The 22,574-nt window shown below is 41.3% G+C and overlaps 1 protein-coding gene across 1 annotated transcript in view; it reads right to left on the reverse strand.

Annotated features, from left to right (window-relative positions):
- The window catches only part of LOC126471205 (KICSTOR complex protein SZT2-like), a 199,769-nt gene that overhangs the window by 70,124 nt on the left and 107,071 nt on the right, over nt 1–22,574 (reverse strand). The window contains exons 12-14 of the mRNA XM_050099319.1: nt 11,953–12,199; nt 6,141–6,410; nt 3,664–3,778 (exon numbers count right to left, since the gene is read on the reverse strand). Of these exons, the coding sequence (XP_049955276.1) occupies nt 3,664–3,778; nt 6,141–6,410; nt 11,953–12,199 (632 nt within the window). The remainder of the gene's footprint in view (nt 1–3,663; nt 3,779–6,140; nt 6,411–11,952; nt 12,200–22,574) is intronic.

Consider the following 22,574-nt stretch of genomic DNA (forward strand, 5'->3'; position numbering starts at 1 on the left):
CAGTTCACGGGGACAGCTTCCAAACTGTTCTGTACATCCAATGGCACCAAGCATCTGTTTAGTCTGCCATTACACACATCCTCTAATTGTGAAGCAGAGCATATAGTGAAAATGTTCAAACAACAAATGTTAAAAGTGATGAGCGTATCCACCACCATAGCTCTACTCGTAATGTTTCTGAGCACCTACAAGACCACCTCTGTCCATGACCGTAACCTCCACGGATGGCAGCCATGTACTCTCCTCCCATCTTCTACATCTGCAGCTCATGGAACCCTGGACCCGACAAACTGGGGGCTTTCTACCAGGCTCGGCTACGTAGTCCCACTTGAATAGGACAAAACTCTCACGGATTCTGTCCAATGTGGTCACCACCCTTGCGCTGCACCTTATGATGGCTGACACTATGAAGGGTTTCAAGTGCCGGAATACCAACCAGCTCCATCCCCATGAATCGACTGCACCTTCACCACCAGCTCAGTCGGACCTGGAACGTCCGCCCTTGCCACTGCAACACCTGCACAGGTACAACTTGTGCTCCAGGTCACCAGTAGCACTTCCCGTCAATGCATGCACAAGTGGAGGTCTCAGCGCCACCTTTTCCCTCTCGGCCTTCGTTGCCCACACTGCTGCGGCCCACTCCACTGGGCTCCACCAAATTGCCGGACACGACGGTTGCTTCCCACCAACTGGAGGGCCTTCTGTGCTGGGACTCCACCCACACTGCCATTTCACCTTTCCAAGTGTTGTCCAGGGTGCTTCTGGCCCTATCTGCCCACTACAGGGTGGCAGTATCTAGTGTCCCAGCCCACCCAGTTTGAAAGTCCACCAGAAGGTGTGGAACTTGACAACAGCCACTATACAGCACTGCTACATCTGTGGGTGCTTGTCTCACTGTTGCATGTGCCACCATAATGTAAGGCCCACCTTGCCAGCCTATCAGGGTACAAAAGGTGCCCTTTAACGCCAGGAGTGCAACAGCTCTGCAGTAAGTCGTGATTTCTCTGCACTACTATATTGATCTCATTACACATTGTTGCCTTGGTTCCGTATTCACTACGTCTTAGGTTTTTGATCTTGGTTTACTCGCTGGGCTTATTATTCTGTCATGCCATCTCCATTGTTTCTCTTCCTTTTGTTCTTGTCCACACGTTTACCCTCAGGCAGCTTGCTGTGACGCCCACAGCTGGTTGGCCTGTTTCAACTAGTTCTGGAGTCATTCCTGGTCTTGTCTGATTCTAGTCACTACAGAGATCTTTTATGGAGCCGTCAGAGGGGTGGTGGCCACATTTGAGGACAAAGGCTTGCTGAGATGAAGAGAACCAAGGGAAGTCAAAGGAGGGGGTGCGTCCAGGTTCTGGAGGAGTCAGGATAGTTTGTCTCTGTTCTGGATCCAATTAACGAAACCATCATTAATATATCTGAATCAGACAATGAGTTTAGACAAGAGTGGCCTGATAAAACTCCTCTAGATGGCCGACCATGTAATAAAATTCGCCGACACGGAAGTTCTGGCTGTAGAGAACCACTATCACACGCACTTGTTCAAAGAAGCTGAAGAAATACAAAAACACACGAACAGTTTGAACAAGAAAGAGGAAAGCCTTAAGGTAAACGGATCCTGGCTTCCCGTACTGCAGCGAACGACCGTCGCAGGTAGCAAGAGGAGAACCGCACCGGAAATGACCGCGGAGAAGCCCTCGGACGTCGGCGCGCCAGGTACATACAGTCTGCAGCCGCGAGCTCGGCTCCAGTTCACCACCGGCAATGGAGGGTGAAGCTTTGACAATGCCAGCCACTCGTGCTGATGAAACGTCAGAAAAATCATTAGATGAACGTCGGCTGAAGAACCCGAGACAGAAGCCAATAGGCAGTTTGTCAACAAGTGGCCACGAAAGCCTCAACAATTTTGTATCTACAAAAAGATTTCTGCATGAGAATGCATCCTGCTGTGGCAATAACTGATTGTATACCTCCACCTCAAAGGATAAATAGTTGTTGGTAATACAGATTGTCATATGCATAAACAATGAATTGGTAAGTCCAGAGTTGGTGGAAGATTGTGAAAGGTAGTGTCTGATGATAGCAATAAGTGGTAGGATTCAGTGTGAGTAAAGGTTGCAGTACGTTGGGCACACAGAGTGCTGGGTCCAGCAACGCTATTTGGAAAATACTTTAGACAGAGGATAATCCATCAATCACTGAAAATGGCCTGGACAAATACCACATATTTGATTTCAAATATGTCTACATTGCCACATAGGGCCAGTGAAATCAAGGGCACCATAATAAAAGAAGTCATTAAAATTATGACCAATGACGGATCTCCCATTACGTAAAAAAAAAAGAGGGGGGGGAGAAACGAAAAGAAAAAAGAAGAAGAAGGGGATCACCAAAAGAGTATGAGAGTGACAATTATCAAAATGTTGTTCTTTTTCATTGAGCTCAATTCCAATTGATACAAGCCAGCAACAAAAATATATACTGGTTCCACTTTCTTGAAAAACTTGTCTACTGTATGTTGTTGCATGCACTTCATCTTTAGAGCACAGTCTACTTAAAAAATGGTTACATCATCTCTCTTCTTTTGCCACTCATGCCAATATATCTTAATATCATCATCAGTATGGTGATTCTCATCATCATCTTCTCATATGGAAGGAATTTTAAATTAAATGTTTCAGCAACTCCAAGATCATGAGATATGAAACACCAGCTCATTTGGAGAAGGAAACATTTATATTCATTTTCATTCCTTCCACCTTTTTTCCCAGTAGAGTAGCATCATGGTGTTAATGCTGGGTTTTCATCTTTAGTGCTTAGGATAAAATCTATTTCCAGAGGGTTCCTCATTACCACGTTTGTAACTGACAACATAGCTGTAGTTTCAAGTTATCTAACAGTTTTCATACACCATCAAAGGTGGAAGAAATCTTGTGAAACGCTCACTGATATGAAAAATGCTATCTTCAAAGCACACTTCACTGTAACTATACTGAAAATGTTAATTACTTTAGAAAATAATAAGCAAATGTTCAAGTCCGTTTTTTGATTACATGTTGGACATAAACTATGCACTCAGGCAGTGTGTCCACAGCAATTTGTTGCATAGATTGCTGCAGGGAAAAGGATACGTATAGAGGGAACAAATTTTGTCTCCTCCTCATAGTTCATGCAAAATATACTTGCATTTTGTGCTTGTATAAAAGTGGAAGTGAGACACAGACAAGCCACTGCTACAGTTGAAAATAAAATAAGTACAACACAACACAGTGGAGTAAACACAAAATTAGCCAATAGTTAATACAGTCTCATTTTCTTGCTATGGTTTGCAGTGACTGGGAGTGAATCCATACTGAGCCAGCCATTCAACATCTACCAAATCCTCTGCTCCTAGCACCTCCATTAAAAATATCAAGTAACACCGAACACACTGTATAGGCATCTAAGCAATCCTAACCATGCCAAAGGGTGAAAAAGAGAGCATACACCATGAGCAAGCAATAGCACAGATTTGGAAACAAACAAAAAACCTATCATCTCTACATTCAGAGAAACTTAAATTACTTATAACTGAATTTTTGATCACATTTTTATGTCTGATTTTCAAGGTTTTCTTTGTTAGAAACAATGAATTATTATATAAGTTCGTTCTTGACATACCTGTTGTCGTATCATTGATGGTGTACCCTCAAGAAAAGCTAAATGGAGCACTACACACGGAGCTTTTGAGGCAACCTTTAGAGCAACAAAAGACTGAGGGGGCTTCTCTAAATCACTGAAACAAAGAAATGAACATATTTAAAATTCCATATTTAGCTGTAATAATACAGACAATATATTATCAACTAATATAGTTTATCATAGCTTGGAATTTCAGAGCTGAACATGAGATTTTGGCGTAATCTGCATCCTATTTAATACATGGATTCAGCAGGATTCTGAATGTTATCTTCAGACCCTGAAGGGCTACATAGTTCACACTAATTAATATAGCACCACCCTGTCAGAATTACCCAGTAAGTAAATAGTATTTGATGGCATACTGAAGAAAGGTTACAGGAAATACTTTCAACAGTCACTTTAAATAGTCCAACTTTAGTCTTTCACAAGAACAAATCACTTTTTAACATTCTAGCCACTGGATAGTGAACCTGCTTTCTGCCATCTTGCAAATGGCACCAGAATTAGAAGTTTTAAAGGGGATTTTTTTTCTGCTCACTCTTCTTGTGAATAAATAAATACGAACTGTATACCAATGTTGATTATCTGGTACCTACTTCCAACAGATTCCTTCTATGTATAATTTTATAGAAAAGTATAGCATCCTTGAAGTGAATAATTATGATACCCTCTAATATGATGCACAGCAAAATTTCATAAAACTTCTGCGATCTGCAGGTCAAGAACATAGTTTGTTAAGCCAGAGACTGTCTCTTTTAGTGTCATAGTTATGTACAACATACTATAAACTATCCTTCTCAAGAAAATTCCAGAACAGCTGAAATAAAGACTGGAACCCTCATATTAGTCGGGAGCACAGTTTAACACTATGCTATGGAAAAGATATATTTTTCATAGATTAACATGGAAGCTTATAGGAGGACAGATGTGGAGACTTTTAGAAAGAAGACATGAGGCAATAACACAGTACGAAGTCCCAAAATAACCAAAACTGGCCATGATGAAATTTAAATTAACAGCGGAATGCAAAAGGTGTGACTATAAAACCTTGGAATCTAAAAAAGGCATAGAAGACACTTGATAAGACAGAAATAAGAATTGGAAAAATGGGAGGGTAAGTTAACAACCAAGGTAGCAAATAAAACAAATACTAGAGTTGAAGACAAATACAGAAACAGAAAAAAAACACAAGCCAAGAAATTTAAAACCAAAGTGGGAAGGGAGAGTGTTGGGATGAGTAGACAGAAACAATGTTGAGAGTGAAAAAAATATTAAGAGTCCACGGGGTGAATTTAAAAAAGATGGAAATAAAAGAGAGAAAAACTACACAGTTTGAACTATCCAGCTGTTCCCCATCTATCATACAGAGCAGACCTCTTCTGAACCAGTCATTAATTTTGTAGGTATTTATACCACTTTTTTCATGCAAATGTTTTACTGACAAAGCAGGTAAAAAATGGATACAGACATGCTGTCAGCAGTATATAGAATATTGTACAAGCTTTCAAACTCAAGGTTTCTTTCTACTGAGTTTCTCTTTTTTGATGCTTCACTGCCAAATACAACATTTCATGTACAATAGCCAAATGTTATACAGCCCCCTCTGAAAATTATTACAATAAAGTTAGAGATTTATTTCAAAAATTTGAGACTCAATCAAAGAGCTGCAAACTGTACACTATATTTCTGGCCAACTATAAAACATGAAAATATTCTTTACAAGCATAATCTACATTGTATATAACCTCACACAGAGCATCATAAACAGGATTTATAGAGACAACAAATGTATACGAAAAATTATCTCTGCTTCACTAAAATATTGTTCGTTTTTTATTAAACACTTTCTAATAAGGTGCTCTGACTCTTTTACATTTTTCACAACACAAATCTGGCACAGAAGCTAAAAATAAAACATATATATAATGTAAAAAAAACAATACTGAAATTCCTGAATCTTTCACTTTGCACAGTAGTATGTGCTGTTGTTAAATTTCCAGACAAATTAAAACTGTGTGGATGACTGGGATTCAAACCTGGACTCTCGCCTTTTGCAGGCAATTCCTGTTGCCAAATGAGGTATGCAAACATAGCTGATTACTTGCCTTTTCACAGTTTCATTTCTGCCAGAAATTCTCCCCTTCTTTCTAAATTTAAATGTGGTCTCTAGCATGCTTTGTTGCAAGGAGTATTGACAGGATCTTAACTGTGAAGGTAGTTGTGAGTCATGTCTCAATATTAACAGCATTTCCTACAAAAGACAAAGGTTCAGATACAAATCCCAGTCCAAAACACAGTTTTAACGTTTATTAGTAGTGAAGCATGGCTAATAACTTATATTTTTAATTAACCATTATAATGCTCTGCACTGACAAACCTTTGCCACTAAAACAATATGTATTTGCCACCAACCGTAAATTTTATCTTTAAGGTAAATGATTAATTTCGTGACTCACCCTGGGATGAGCTTAACATACGCTTGATTCTCAATCAGCACAAAGGTGCTCCAGTCTTTGAGAAGAGCGTAAAGTGCTGCAGCGGCCTGACGACACTGAATGACCTGAAAGCGACCACTTGTATTTGCCAGATGCAGGTGTTTTGGCAATGGATGGTCATGTTGCAATATCAAACTAACAGTTCTTGTATACAGCCACTTATGCCATGAATTTGGATCCATCAAAACAATCTGTCGCCAGTACTGCCAAAACTGTGGGCTAGTCATATCACTGAAAAAAAAAAGAATATAATGATCAGTATGAAGCAGGCAACTTTAGATAAATTTATCCTAATAAATTTCAATCACCTGAATGCTCCTCATTAGCAGATAAAATGAAGCTAAGAATAAAGTCTAAAATGTAATCTAGCAACTAAAAGCCAATTTTATCTCAGCATCCCACTAGACTAATCTATGTACAAAAATTTCAATTTTGAATATTGTTATGTAAAATCCCAAATAGAGCACAACAGACCTACATTCTATCAGTGCTAAGCACATGGTGAAAGTTTCAAAATAAACCTTCTTATGCTCCCCCCCCCCTCCACCCCCCCCCCCCCCCCCCAAAAAAAAAAAAAGGATAAAAAAATTATACTCCAAGGTTGAATGTAAAGATGCCTCATAGGCCATTTGCAATGTCATTCTGCTCATTGCATTTCCATAAAGGGTTGATCTTTTCTGATGATAACTAACATCAACATAATTAAGTAACAATATTTCCAATAAAATATTCTCTATTTATTCAGATTCCTTTCCACAAAGGATAGCTACATAAAATAATGTCAAAGACATGCCTGACAATGTGATGTTTTTACAATGTTGTTTACCTCTCTGTTACTTTAGAAATGAGAACAATGCCAACCAATATATGATACCAAATCCTGGTAATTCTACATAGTATCTACCTTGGTAAGTAAATAATCACTTCACTTTCCTCTGGTTTTTCACACAAACATTGCAGCAGTGGACCCTTCAAATAATGTTCTCATTTTTTAATCCATTCATTAAGGGGACTATCTTTACATATTCTTGCAAGTGTGCTGGTATCTGTACTCATCATCCATGGCTTATAAGTGCCTTTTGAGGATAATAAAACATGGAAGGTTCTCTCTAATACCAAAAACTCTCAAAAATCCAGGACTGCTCAAAGGGAATCTTCACTCTAAGTAAACCCACCACAATTAAGTTTCAGTAGGTGCTCAAAATTGCAGGTTTATCCTCAGTACACTTTCTCTTCTTTACACATTCTTTAATCTGAACTTACGAGTGCTTTAAAGAGGTTTCTCAAGATAAAGGTGAAAAATTCAACACACTTTCTCTCTGCAAATTATTATATTCCAGCGTCATACATAGTGGCTGCTGAGATATTCAGCCACCTAAATTTTAAATGTTGACAACATGAAAGACAAGGCTTGAATAAGTATTTGATGCTAATATATAAATATGGCAATCATTCAATATAAAACACTATGACTGGATCCCATTACCATCTTCATACAGCTATACGAGACAGGGAGCACTCAATAGCTCTTAACACTTTGCCATCCAGCGACACCAAAGTGGTGTCGCACTCTGCCATCCGCACGTCTCGTACAAATTTATTCGCTTGGTGCAGGCAGTGTTAATACAGATTACTTGGCTTGTCATAGGCCATTCTTGACATTATCGGGAGATTATACAGGGTTATTACAAATGATTGAAGCGATTTCACAGCTCTACAATAACTTTACTATTTGAGATATTTTCACAATGCTTTGCACACACATACAAAAACTCAAAAAGTTTTTTTAGGCATTCACAAGTGTTCAATATGTGCCCCTTTAGTGATTCGGCAGACATCAAGCCGATAATCAAGTTCCTCCCACACTCGGCGCAGCATGTCCCCATCAATGAGTTCGAAAGCATCGTTGATGCGAGCTCGCAGTTCTGGCACGTTTCTTGGTAGAGGAGGTTTAAACACTGAATCTTTCACATAACCCCACAGCAAGAAATCGCATGGGGTTAAGTCGGGAGAGCGTGGAGGTCATGACATGAATTGCTGATCAGATATCCACCACGACCGATCCATCGGTTTTCCAATCTCCTGTTTAAGAAATGCCGAACATCATGATGGAAGTGCGGTGGAGCACCATCCTGTTGAAAGATGAAGTCGGCGTTGTTGGTCTCCAGTTGTGGCATGAGCCAATTTTCCAGCATGTCCAGATACACGTGTCCTGTATCGTTGTTTTCACAGAAGAAAAAGGGGCCGTAAACTTTAAACCGTGAGATTGCACAAAACACGTTAACTTTTGGTGAATTGCGAATTTGCTGCACGAATGCGTGAGGATTCTCTACCGCCCAGATTCGCACATTGTGTCTGTTCACTTCACCATTAAGAAAAAATGTTGCTTCATCACTGAAAACAAGTTTCGCACTGAACGCATCCTCTTCCATGAGCTGTTGCAACCGCGCCGAAAATTCAAACCGTTTGACTTTGTCATCGGGTGCCAGGGCTTGTAGCAGTTGTAAACGGTAAGGCTTCTGCTTTAGCCTTTTCCGTAAGATTTTCCAAACCGTCGGCTGTGGTACGTTTAGCTCCCTGCTTGCTTTATTCGTCGACTTCCGCGGGCTACGCGTGAAACTTGCCCGCACGCGTTCAACCGTTTCTTCGCTCACTGCAGGCCGACCCGTTGATTTCCTCTTACAGAGGCATCCACAAGCTTTAAACTGTGCATACCATCGCCGAATATGGAGTTAGCAGTTGGTGGATCTTTGTTGAACTTCGTCCTGAAGTGTCGTTGCACTGTTATGACTGACTGATGTGAGTGCATTTCAAGCACGACATACGCTTTCTCGGCTCCTGTCGCCATTTTGTCTCACTGCGCTCTCGAGCGCTCTGGCAGCAGAAACCTGAAGTGCGGCTTCAGCCGAACAAAACTTTATGAGTTTTTCTACGTATCTGTAGTGTGTCATGACCATATGTCAATGAATGGAGCTACAGTGAATTTATGAAATCGCTTCAATCATTTGTAATAGCCCTGTACATTGTTAAGTTTTATGAATCTCGTCACTAGTTCTCATAAGTTCTCAACCCTGTTCCCCTACTTCCCTGAAATTTCGAATATATACATACATAAATAAATACAAATTTTGTTTGTTTCATATATTTGTTTATTTGCATTGTCTTTAGTACCTAGTATTTCTCTTTCATATGATATGCAGCAAAACAGTCTCCAAGATGCAACGCAACTCCACAAGACTTGCACATTAAGTTTGTTTGTTGTTCTTTTTCTGTTTTTGGAACATACATGGCAGTTTCTTTGTTTTCGTTTATTCGTTTTGGAAATAAGTATTAGTTCGTGTTGCTTTATGTGACTGGATAGTCTGTCAACCGGATCATGATGAGACATATGTGATGTAGTGGCTACCTCCAAGTTTTTCTCAGAAGCAGCAACACGGTCTTTTATCCACAAATCAGACACTTTCAATAAAAAAATCATGAAATCGGAAACTTGTGTTCTGTATTGAAACATTGACATGTACAGAATGCATGAAATAATGTGCAATTAAAGGGGTACATGCAAACCTTTATTTGACCATTTTATAGTTTTTATGTATATAAGGTAATAACTCAAATATCGGTCTGCCCGATCCACTCCTTTTATGTATTTGTTGTAGTCTAATACACTTTCAGGTTTTTTATTGTGTAACTGGTTTTTCTACATTTTCTTTGAGTGTCATTCAAAGTGGCATTATGTACTGTAGAGATCATTCATATCATTTTAGTTTTTGGAGCTCTCCATACCTGTGCAAGTACTTCACCTTTCCACTGATGACAAGCTTCAAACACATTGACTTTTGTGCGTTTTAATTTTCCTGGAAATCCTCTATTTTGTCATATCATTCCACAAACTCGAATTTTCTTTTCAAGTAACTTCTCTGCAAGTTCTACACTGTTATAATAACTATCCATGTAGAGGTGATGCCACTTTCCATCAGAAGGTGTCAATAGTTCCATCACTATTTTTGCTGAAAGCTGTCCAGCACTGGAATATATCTTGAATGAGGAAATGTATCCTGTACTCGAATCACGCAGCATGTGAATGAGTATGCTGTAGTTCGTAATTTTCGACGGATTGTAAACTTTAAAATTTAACCATCCATGTCACAGTATTCCTTCATCAATTGAGATGTTCTGACTTACATTAAAAGATTCTTTAAACTTTTTGCAAAAATAATCAATTACGAATTGCACTTTGAAAAGCTGGTCAGCATTATCCAGTTTATTGTTGTTGTCGGAAGAATGTAAAAATGATAATATTTGTCTGAAACGGTTGTGGGACATCATTTTGCGAAATATCGGCATGTCTATCAACAGATTCATTGACCAATAATCATCAATCCTTGCTTTTTTCACAGTTCCCATAAAGATAGCAAGCCCAAACCATTTTCTAAATTCGGGTCCCGTAATGTCAACAAATTTGGCATTTTTTAATCTGGTTTCTTTCTATTGCAATTTTGACTGTAGTACTTGTTGATTTCGTTGCTAATATATTCAAATACATCATTCCCAATACATAATTCTACGATATCCTCAATGCTCTGTGTATCTTTGGGAAATATGTTTGCACCCGGGGATCCTTCAAATGTATTATTGGTCCTCGGTAAATCAAAGTCTGACCACTGTGCACTGTCTTCTTCATCCAAATCAGTTGTCAGTTGGCAACCGTAGCATTCGCCAAATTCTTCTTGGACATAATTTCACTATCTTCGAGCAATTCTGCTTCACTTTCATTTTTTTTATACCCAATGTCTTCTTCCCAATTGGCCAAGTCATCCAGAACATCAGACAAGATGTCCGCACATTCATCATAAATAATCATATCATCTCTTTCGTTTGCCATTATGAAAGGGCACAAGTACTTATAAAAACAAAAAACTTGTTGACGTGTGTAACTTATTGGTACCTAAACAAAACACCAGCAAAATGCAAAAGATACTAATGTGCTGTCGCCGGCCACTGCGCGATACTATGCTCACAACACCACTGTGGTGTCGCCGGCTGTTGACTGCTATTTCGTGCACAACACCACTGTCGTGTCGACAGACGATATAGTGTTAATTGCTCTCACAAGACCCATAACATCCCAATGTGAAGGGCATTACTGAACAATTCCCTCTTCACAGTTTCTTCCTTTGCATATACCACAGGTGAAAAATCAGTGCAGCACACCAGTACTGACCATTCCAGTCCCACAAAAGGTCATATATATAACATCATGGTTAGAGTATTTTGTGAGACCATTTACCAAAAATAGCTACAATGTTAACAGTGTACACAACTTTATGTAGGTACTACACTGACTCACCATCAGTGACAACAAATTTTCCATGTTTATTTATTTATTCATTTATTTATTTTTTAAGTTTTCCTGGAATTATCCACAGATACACACCACAGCAGTATCTGCTTATGTACTACAGGCTATAGTCCCTCCATTATGAAATATATGTCAACAAATGACACACTACCCCAACCCTTCACCCATTATAATTATTGGTTTACTATTTTTCTCCGTTCCTTTCTTCTTCTTCTTCTTCTTCTTCTTCTGAGCAACAAACCTGCAATGCTAATTTAGATTTTATGACGCCTCTCCTTTTTTTCTGTCCAGATTTCACTGTTGCTGCTGCACCTTCCAAATGAAATTTGTATCACCTCCCTCTACTTTTAGTTAATCTTAGATAAAACTAATACATAGGGCTACATTCTGCAAGTAATAGCATGCACTTCTTACCTAGAAGTTAAAGAAGGGCTGCACGAATTCGGTGGAAGATAAAATACAGGCATACCACTGCGTATGCTCTCAGGCACTACATATGCAGTAGAATTACTGAGGAAAGTGTTAAGATGAACTAATATTTGATCAGACACTCCCAAACTTTTGAACGTGGCCCAAAATCTTGATACTACAGCTTGTCGATATGGAGATTTAAACTCCTTCTTAACAAGGCATGTGACATCATGTAGGAATTCATATGGTGCTGCAACAGAAAAATGAAAATAAAGATAATATAGGTGCTTTGTACAGTTTATCACCATGTAACATCTACGAGGGTCGTTCAATAAGTAATGACACATTTTTTTTTTTCCCTCAGACCATATTTATTAAGAGACAGAATTTGGTGACAATATAAATCAACATGTCTTGTCCTTGTCTTATTTTTCTACATAGTCTCCATCATGATCTATGGCCGTACGCCAACGTAAAAGAGAATGTATTCCGTGTTGGTGAAAGCTCTTGTCCTGTAGGCATAGCCATGTTTTCACTGCATGACTGACACTCTCATCATCTTCAAAGTGTGTTCCCCATAGAGAATCTTTAAGCAGCCCAAAGAGATGGAAGTCCACGGGTGCCAGGTCTGGACTGTAGAGTGGATGAAGCAATGATGTCCAACCCCTTTTAGCGATGTATTCCCGGGTTCTCAGACTTGTGTGTGGGTGTGCATTATCATGTTGGAGCAAGATTTCTGCTGGATTCTTGTCCAATTGAACATGTCGGAAATGGTTCTCGAGTTTATTCTGAGTCTTCGTGTATGTCTCTGAATTGATGGTTGACCCTCTTGGCATCCACGAGAATGATGCTATCACGATCCCAGAAGACAGTCACCATGACTTTTCTGGCAGAGGAGTTATCTTGAATTTCTTCTTTTGTCATGAATGAGGACAATGCCACTCCATGGACTACCTTTTTGTTTCTGGCACAAAGTGGTGCATCCAGCTTTCGTCTCCTGTAACGATCCATGACAGAAAGACCTCGCTGTCGGTCTCAAAATGTTCCAGCAATTCAGATGAAATGGCCTTTCTTTGAATCTTGTGGTCTGCTGTGAGCATTCATGGAACCCATCGTGAACACCTCTTTGAACATCCGAGAGTCTCTATCATTGCAGATGCACTTCCAATGCTGACTAACAACTGTAGAGCCATTTGTCGAGTTGTGATGTGCTGGTCGGCACATATAATGGCATCCGCACAATTCAGCATGTCTAGAACAGTGTCTGTGACAGGACGTCCCGAGCACAGCTGATCATGGAGCTCTGTTTCTGCATTTCCTAAGGCTATAACTTTCTTTACCCATTGCCGAACTGTAATCCTATCAACTGCAGCATTGCCATACACTGCACACAAACATTTATGGATGTTCACCACGGATTCTTTTTCTGCACACAAGAGTTCAATAACAGCATGCTGCTTGTAATGTGAGTCACATGTGTACACCATTTTGACACTGTACTGCAGTTCTGCCATCTGCCAGAATAGTTTGAAACTTCATCGGTGCACAGAACAAACTTCAAATGTGAAGCACCAACAAGGAGGTTTGTCTATGCATATTAATGGCTTTTTAAAAAAATATGGGGGCACTACTAATTGAGCGACCCTTGTAAATTTCCAATATAGTAAATAATATAAGAGAAAATTTAAAACTAGCAACAGAAAGTATGGTAAAATATTTATAGGTGGAAAGTACACAAATTGTGTCTTGTTCCACGAATATATTTACTGCTAATTGAAGACCAGATAGTAATAAACATGTATCAGTGGAACAGAATGCAATTTCTTTGTTTTTCATGCTTAGGTATGAGATTGTTCTATCAATAAACAACAGAAGACTCCATTAATATGATCATGTGTGTTTGTTATTTTAGAACTTAAAACACTCATCGCCCCATAGCCATTATTTTAAACTTCGGCAAAATTAAAATGAGCAGTAACTGTGATGATCACATGATCCACATACACAGAACTTCAAAACCAGGACATATTTGTGGCCAAAAAGTAATAGAAATCACAAGAAGATTAAAAACAGAATTTCTTTCAAATATTATTATTACTTCAGGTACAGATAAACAACAACAGAATGTGTATTCTTTGAGTTATTTGACTACTTTTGTCCATCAGATACAGCCATCCTTGGATATTTAATGATCTTGTGGCAACATGTTAGAGGTTTAAAGCATGACATGGTCCCATCATCAACTCAAGCTGGTGTGAGTTGGATCTCAGTATTTACTCTATAATTTTGGGAATTTTACATATGGCATCCCTGGTGAGAATATAATGGAAACATTGTAATGTGGTGGACAAACTGATCCTCCTCCCATTATTTCAAGTTTGCATATATTTCTCCATCTGGCTGCTATGCGAGGTCGCAATGGAAAATTTACACCCCAGACTGTGTGAGGCTCGTGTGAGACTTTATAGTGATCGGAAAGTCACAGCCTTCTAATAGGAGAGCCATGTCTATGACTGAGTAGGATGTCATCATTTTAATTGGGACAAAGTAATTTAGCATTTCGATAATTGTTGTTAGAGTTCATTCAAAATAATTTAGCCTGTAAATGCACAGTTGATATGGTACGGGAAGGGACAACAGTAGTGGTGAGGGCTCCATCATGAACAACCACTGCATGGTAGTGTACCACTATATGATAGTGTACGTGCAATTCAACAGCTGAAGTGTAAATCGTATTTACCGGTTATGTCAGGACGAACAATAATCTGATAAACGCAGATGTTCAATATCAATCATTTCTCGCTAAAGTACAAAAAAAAAAAACATTATCAAAAGAATCAACAAGCAAAACAGGTCAAACCACACGCTGCAAGAACGATATCTCATAAAAAAAAAAAGTGGTAAAGAGTATAGCTTAATGAACAATGTCTCTTCCAACAATACTTATAATGTAAAATAAAGAATGTGTGTCATATCAAAATAATATATAGCAGTCCCCTGACAACCTGTTTGTAAGTTTAACAGTGACTTGGATTCCCCACCCAGCCTGAGTATCGATACAGATAGCAGGTCAGAAATACCCGAGCTACGTACTCCAGCCACACCTTGCTCCCATATGAGGCACCGCCACAGCCGCAGCTTCAACCGTAAGCATGTCATGTGAGGCTGTCCACTGACACAAGTGTGACTGTAAATACTGCAGACCCACATTAGCCAGTTAGCCTTGCTAATTCATTCGAACCTTAGATATGTGCCATGGTTAGTATAATGTTTAACCTTGCCTGTAATACATTTTGATTCGGATTGCTCCCAAGACTGACTGTATATGCCTACAGTAACTTATACTATGCTCTGGACTTTGTTGTTGTTGTTCTTTTTTGCCTTCTGTTACATTTACGCTCTTTACTGCCAACCACTACATAGTCAAAAATTATGTCAGCCAATAACTGGATGCTGAACTGTGAGATGGTTAGAGGAACATTAACACAGCAACTAACTGTTCAAGTACACGGCATATTTTGTTGTTCACAGCAGCAGCAGCAGACAGGATGCAGAAGTTCATGGTGCAAGTGAAAATTTATGGAGTAATGGCAGATTTCCAGCTGGACACAGGCATAGCCATGTCTCTGATTAATGTGGACATGTATTGGCAACTAGTTGCAACTAGGCTCAAATTTAATCAGTGCGGTATGCAACACGCACAATCCTACATGGTATTGGCTGCTGATTTGCAAGGCTTGGCACACCTGTGTGATGTTTACTATAAACAGAGTGGCATATTGTATGTGGAATCATCTCTTTGTTACATTCTTATGTGTCTTGCCCCTGACAGAACAGACAGTGTGAGAGGCTTTACAGTCATCTGATCCAACTCTAAGCAACATTATAAAAATTTACAAAGCTCATGAAGTAACACCTTCTGCACACGCGTTTCACGATACTTATGATGTCAATTTCTTTAGTCGTCATTGTCATCGCCGTTGTAGTAGTACTAGTAGCAGCAGTAGTAATCGGCAGTGGCAGGGTCATAGTCATAGTCTACAGTCAACTAATAATATCCAGTAACTGTCATCATCTGATTTACCGAGCACCTGTTTGTCGGTAGTCTGGTGACACAGGATTCAGTAGCTAGTGCAGCAGTTAGAGATCCACTGCCCTCATTTTTGGTAGACACATAAAAACAGAAGATATCATCATTGGTAGATTCACAAAAACAGAAGACCTCATCATTCGCAGATGCACAGAAACAGAGGCACTTCGTTTGCTGTTGATGTGTCCCAAAGCAATCGGAAGCTCATACAACAGGCCCCTCCCTGACAACTTCAAAGCGTCCCAGAAAAGTTTGTGCCATCAAATTGTGTGCAGATTGTGGCCCGCAGCAGCAATGGAGTCACTGCCATTTCTGTGATAGCACCTGTTTTGCATGGCACAAACTGGGGCAGCTAGCAAGTGTCTGCCTGGGTTGGTCTATGACAACAACAACAGCCATCAGTGCACTGCATGCACTGGTGTTCATAGCAGCAGCAGACAGGATGCAAAAGCTCATGATGCAGCTGAAGATTAATGGAGTAATGGCAGATTTCCAGTTGGAAACAGGCACAGCCATCTCTCTGATTAATGTGGATACGTATTGGCACATCGGGTCACCACAGCTGTGGTACCCTCAGTGCAGAGTACCAATAGCCAATTGATCCTGTTGCGGGGTCAGATTGTAGTCCAAGCTAAGTATACAATTGTAGATCAGCAACTAAACCTGCTAGTTATCACTTCTTGGAAGACCACGAACCGTTTTCGCTTACACACTTTGGTACTTTGTTGTTTCCACATTCAAACCAAGTGAATATACACTCCTGGAAATTGAAATAAGAACACCGTGAATTCATTGTCCCAGGAAGGGGAAACTTTATTGACACATTCCTGGGGTCAGATACATCACATGATCACACTGACAGAACCACAGGCACATAGACACAGGCAACAGAGCATCCACAATGTCGGCACTAGTACAGTGTATATCCACCTTTCGCAGCAATGAAGGTTGCTATTCTCCCATGGAGACGATCGCAGAGATGCTGGATGTAGTCCTGTGGAACGGCTTGCCATGCCATTTCCACCTGGCGCCTCAGTTGGACCAGCGTTCGTGCTGGACGTGCAGACCGCGTGAGACGACGCTTCATCCAGTCCCAAACATGCTCAATGGGGGACAGATCTGGAGATCTTGCTGGCCAGGGTAGTTGACTTACACCTTCTAGAGCACGTTGGGTGGCACGGGATACATGCGGACGTGCATTGTCCTGTTGGAACAGCAAGTTCCCTTGCCGGTCTAGGAATGGTAGAACGATGGGTTCGATGACGGTTTGGATGTACCGTGCACTATTCAGTGTCCCCTCGACGATCACCAGTGGTGTACGGCCCGTGTAGGAGATCGCTCCCCACACCATGATGCCGGGTGTTGGCCCTGTGTGCCTCGGTCGTATGCAGTCCTGATTGTGGCGCTCACCTGCACGGCGCCAAACACGCATACGACCATCATTGGCACCAAGGCAGAAGCGACTCTCATCGCTGAAGACGACACGTCTCCATTCGTCCATCCATTCACGCCTGTCGCGACACCACTGGAGACGGGCTGCACGATGTTGGGGCGTGAGCGGAAGACGGCCTAACGGTGTGCGGGACCGTAGCCCAGCTTCATGGAGACGGTTGCGAATGGTCCTCGCCGATACCCCAGGAGCAACAGTGTCCCTAATTTGCTGGGAAGTGGCGGTGCGGTCCCCTATGGCACTGCGTAGGATCCTACGGTCTTGGCGTGCATCCGTGCGTCGCTGCGGTCCGGTCCCAGGTCGACGGGCACGTGCACCTTCCGCCGACCACTGGCGACAACATCGATGTACTGTGGAGACCTCACGCCCCACGTGTTGAGCAATTCGGCGGTACGTCCACCCGGCCTCCCGCATGCCCACTATACGCCCTCGCTCAAAGTCCGTCAACTGCACATACGGTTCACGTCCACGCTGTCGCAGCATGCTACCAGTGTTAAAGACTGCGATGGAGCTCCGTATGCCTCGGCAAACTGGCTGACACTGACGGCGGCGGTGCACAAATGCTGCGCAGCTAGCGCCATTCGACGGCCAACACCGCGGTTCCTGGTGTGTCCGCTGTGCCGTGCGTGTGATCATTGCTTGTACAGCCCTCTCGCAGTGTCCGGAGCAAGTATGGTGGGTCTGACACACCGGTGTCAATGTGTTTTTTTTTCCATTTCCAGGAGTGTAGTTTCAACTGTGATACCATACAAAGAACTTGATACCTTATGCGTGCAATATAAGCAACTCTTTGAACCTACAGTAGGTTGTGCAACAAGTTTCCTAGCCCAGATATCCTTAATGAAATCAGCAGAGCGCAAGTATTTGAGGGCACATTGAGTGCTTATCACCATTTGTGATCAAGTTAAAGTGGAACTGGATAGATTGCAGAGCATCTGAGTAATATTCCCAGTATTGTCTAGCAATGGCCAATGCCACGGATCACAGATGATAATCCAAAGGGATCACTTAGAATTTATGATTTATTTTAAGTCTACCATTAATGCTCAAGTAAACATCAATATGTATCCAGTTGCTTGGCTGAAGGAATTGTTGGCAAAATTAGCAGGGTGCCACTATTTTTCAAATATAAATCTCATTGATGCCTACTTTCAACTGCCTGTAGATGATCAGAAAAAAAAAACAGTTTTTAATGATTAATACACTGCTTGGCATGTATCATTAAAATACATTGATATTTGGGGTTCCAAGCACTCCTGGGATGTTTCAGAAATACTTTGAGCAACGCATCCAAAGTATCTTCAACTGTGTTAATTATTTAGATGACTGGCTAATTACTGGGGCCACGTGGCAGCAGCATCTGCACAATCTATGGATGTTGTCTGAGCAGTTCCATGTCTGTGGTCTGTATTATTGCCTTGACAAATGTAGTTTCTTTGAGCAAAGGGTGAAGCACCTGGGGCAGATATTAAGTAAAGAAGGGCTCACACCCGCACAGTGTCAGGGGGACACAATCAGTAACTTACAAGCTTTGAAAGACCTCAATGAACTACAATCATCCTAAGCAAAATAAATTATTATGCGAACTTTATTTTCAATGTGGCATAGACTTTCCATCTGCTTAATCAGTTGTATAAAAAAACTGCAGTTAAATTTATGTGGTCAGAGATTGTCTTGCCAGAAAGCTGAATTACTACTTTAAAGGGCCTTAGTTCAGCCTCTTGTATAGCAAAACTCCATCCGTGAAACGCTTAATGCTTGCCACCGATGCATTGGATTGTGGCAGTGGTGACGTGTTGTCCCACAAATACATTGACGGCACAAAACAGTCCATCGCATTTGCATCTAAAATATTAAATGTAGCACAGAGGAGGTTTTCCACAAATTTTGAAGGGGCTGTTTGCTATCATATACAGTGTCAAGAAGTTTCACATATATATCTACGTTATTAAGTTTCAGCTGATCACTGATCACAAGCCCATCATTCTGTTATTCACTCCCCATTTAAAACTCTCTGATAAGACGGTGCAGCGGCTGCAACAGTGGGCGTTATTCCTGAGTAACTACACCTATGAGTTCCATTATCAGCCCACCATTCAGCACTTTCCCGCTTGCCATGTGGTCCAGATGCTGAGTTTGATAGGCACAAATCACTGTGTTTTGCCTTAGATGCAAATCAGTGGCACAACCTAGACGAATTCCTAATTACAGAAACAGGCCATGATTGACTACTCTGCAGGGTGTTGTCTCTGTATGGCAGGGATGGCCAGGGCACCTGCCTAAGGAGACCAGTCCAGCAATGTGCATCTGTTTTTCATTTCAGTACATGATTAATGTCACTGATGATGTCACATTGTTAGCCCGGACAATTCTGAATGCTGGATGGTAGTTCCTCCCATGCTCCAGCCCAACATACTGAAGCTCCTCCATATTTCACATTGGAGAATGTGTAGAATGAAGACAATACCAAGGCATCAAGTGTATTGGCCTGGTGTTGACACTATCACAGAACATACCAATCAGACCTGCCAAGTCTGTGCCAGCAAGCAGCCCCAGCACAGCATTTCATCTATGAGTACCCTTGACAAAGAGCATAAGTTGATTTCACCAAACCATTCTTGCGAGCAATGCGGTAACTAGGTTGTTGATGCCCTCTCTTAACTTTCCACATATGGTATGGATAGCTACCACTACCATAGCAGCTACCATCCGTGCCCTCTCTACCATATTTCCAATAGAAGGGCACCTTCATCCCTGATTTTTGACAATGACTCTCAGTTCATGGCATCTGTGTTTCAGGATTTTTGTCAGTGCAACAGCACTGAGCACATGACCACTGCTCCTTTCCATCCCGCATCCAATTTGGAAGCTGAGTGAATGTTAGGATCATCAGACTGCAGAGGCACAAGATAATGATGACAACTGACTCTGAGGAAGTACTCACCAGCTTCCATGCCACTTACCAGTTCATCCCCGTAAATGGATGTAGCCCAAATGAAAATTTATGCAAGTGCAGATGCTGTACCCTATTCAATTTGCTGCACATGACTTGGTGTGTCCAGTGTCCATGCACACAGCTGTATTACTATATTGCCTCTACTGTCTGGGCTTGTATGTTTGGCCAGGATCCCAGGTGGACCACAGACATCATCATCCGCAATAGGGGGCACAAATGTTTGAGGTTGTGGCTGGCCAGGAGCTTCTAGTTGGGTATCAAAATCAGCACAGGTCACAATGAGATGTATCCCACCACCCTTTCCCACAGCTGCCATCTGGGCTACATCTACACAACTGTGCCCAGAACAAACGTGTCCAACACCTTGCCTGTTACCACTAAAATCTCCAACCTCATCTTAGGCATTGACAGGGAATCAACAGTGACAAGTGAGGAAGCCAATGGAGGTGGAACCACTACCACTCAATAACCCACTTCCAACTCCCACCAAAACCAACGACCCCAGATTTCACAATCGACGGAGGTGGAGTCACAGCTGGCACCCACACCCCAGCAGGCAGGACTAAGTAACACTCCAGAACCTATCAATCACCTGAAATCCTACAGACTGCACAGGCATCTGAGCTGGTTGACCACATCAAGGAACTAGCGTAAGAGCCTTTGGCAGGAATTCTGGTACCTCTCTTCCCCTTTTCCTCAATGAAGTCGGCATAGGTTGGGCTGGCCCTATTTGCTGATTAAAGGGGGGAAGGTGTTTAGTACTTGTCAGTGATTCAGATTCCCAGCCCAGCCTGAGTATTGATATGGAGGACATGTCAGAGGTACCCGGTTACATACTCCGGCCACAGCTGGCTACTACACGAGGTACTGCCACAGCCACAGCTACAAGTGGACCCATCCACTGACAAGAGAGTGCCTGTAAATACTGTGGAACCTCACTTGCCAGTTAGTTTTGCTAGTTCATTGACATCAAAGATGCGTCTTTTAGATTAATACACTGTTTGACCTTGCCTGTATTCCATTTTTTATTCATACTGCTCCCTGAACATTTGTGTATGCTTATGATGACTTCTGCTATGCTCTGAACTTTACTTTGGGTTAGCGGAGAAGAAATAAAAACTTTGAGGTTTGCCGATGATTGTAATTCTGTCAGAGACAGCAAAGGACCTGGAAGAGCACTTGAACGGAATGGACAATGTCTTGAAAGGAGGATATAAGATGAACATCAACAAAAGCAAAACGAGGATAATGGAATGTAGTCGAATTAAATCGGGTGATGCTGCCGCAATTAGATTAGGAAATGACACTTAAAGTAGTAAAAGAGTTTTGGTATTTGGGGAGCAAAATAACTGACACTGGTCGAAGTAGAGAGGATATAAAATGTAGACTGGCAATGGCAAGGAAAGCGCTTCTGAAGAAGAGAAATTTGTTAGCATCGAGTATAGATTTAAATGTCAGGAAGTCGCTTCTGAAAGTAGTTGTATGGAGTGTAGCCATGTATGGAAGTGAAACATGGACGATAAATAGTTTAGACAAGAAGAGAATAGAAGCTTTCGAAATCTGGTGCTACAAGAAGAATGCTGAAGATTAGATGGGTAGATCACATAACTAATGAGAAGGTATTGAATAGAATTGGAGAGAAGAGAAATTTATGGAGCAACTTGACTAGAAGAAGGGATCGGTTGGTAGGGCATATTCTGAGGCATCAAGAGATCACCAATTTAGTATTGGAGGGCAGTGTGGAGGGTAAAAATCATAGAGGGAGACCAAAGTATGAGTACACCGGGAGATGAAGAAGCTTGCACAGGATAGAGTAGCATGGAGAGCTGCATCAAACCAGTCTCTGGACTGAAGACCACAACAACAACAGCTGTTCACTTCATGAACTCTGCCATCGTTGACCTCTGGAAGCACATATTTGTTCCACTGGTCTCTGTGTTACTGCCAGTGTGAGTGACCAAACACTATGTTCTACTTACAGAGAGTTGGATGGAATATCAATATTATGTAAATAAAAAATTTTCTCCTCCTCCTTTGGCATCTTTTCTCAGGTAGTGAAGCCTTGGGAAGTTTTTGTTATGTTTTCCTTTTCCCTCTTCATTATCCTGCAACTATCTCCAGTACACATT

This window comes from Schistocerca serialis, chromosome 3 (assembly GCF_023864345.2).
Source record: "Schistocerca serialis cubense isolate TAMUIC-IGC-003099 chromosome 3, iqSchSeri2.2, whole genome shotgun sequence".
NCBI classification, from domain to species: domain Eukaryota; kingdom Metazoa; phylum Arthropoda; class Insecta; order Orthoptera; family Acrididae; genus Schistocerca; species Schistocerca serialis.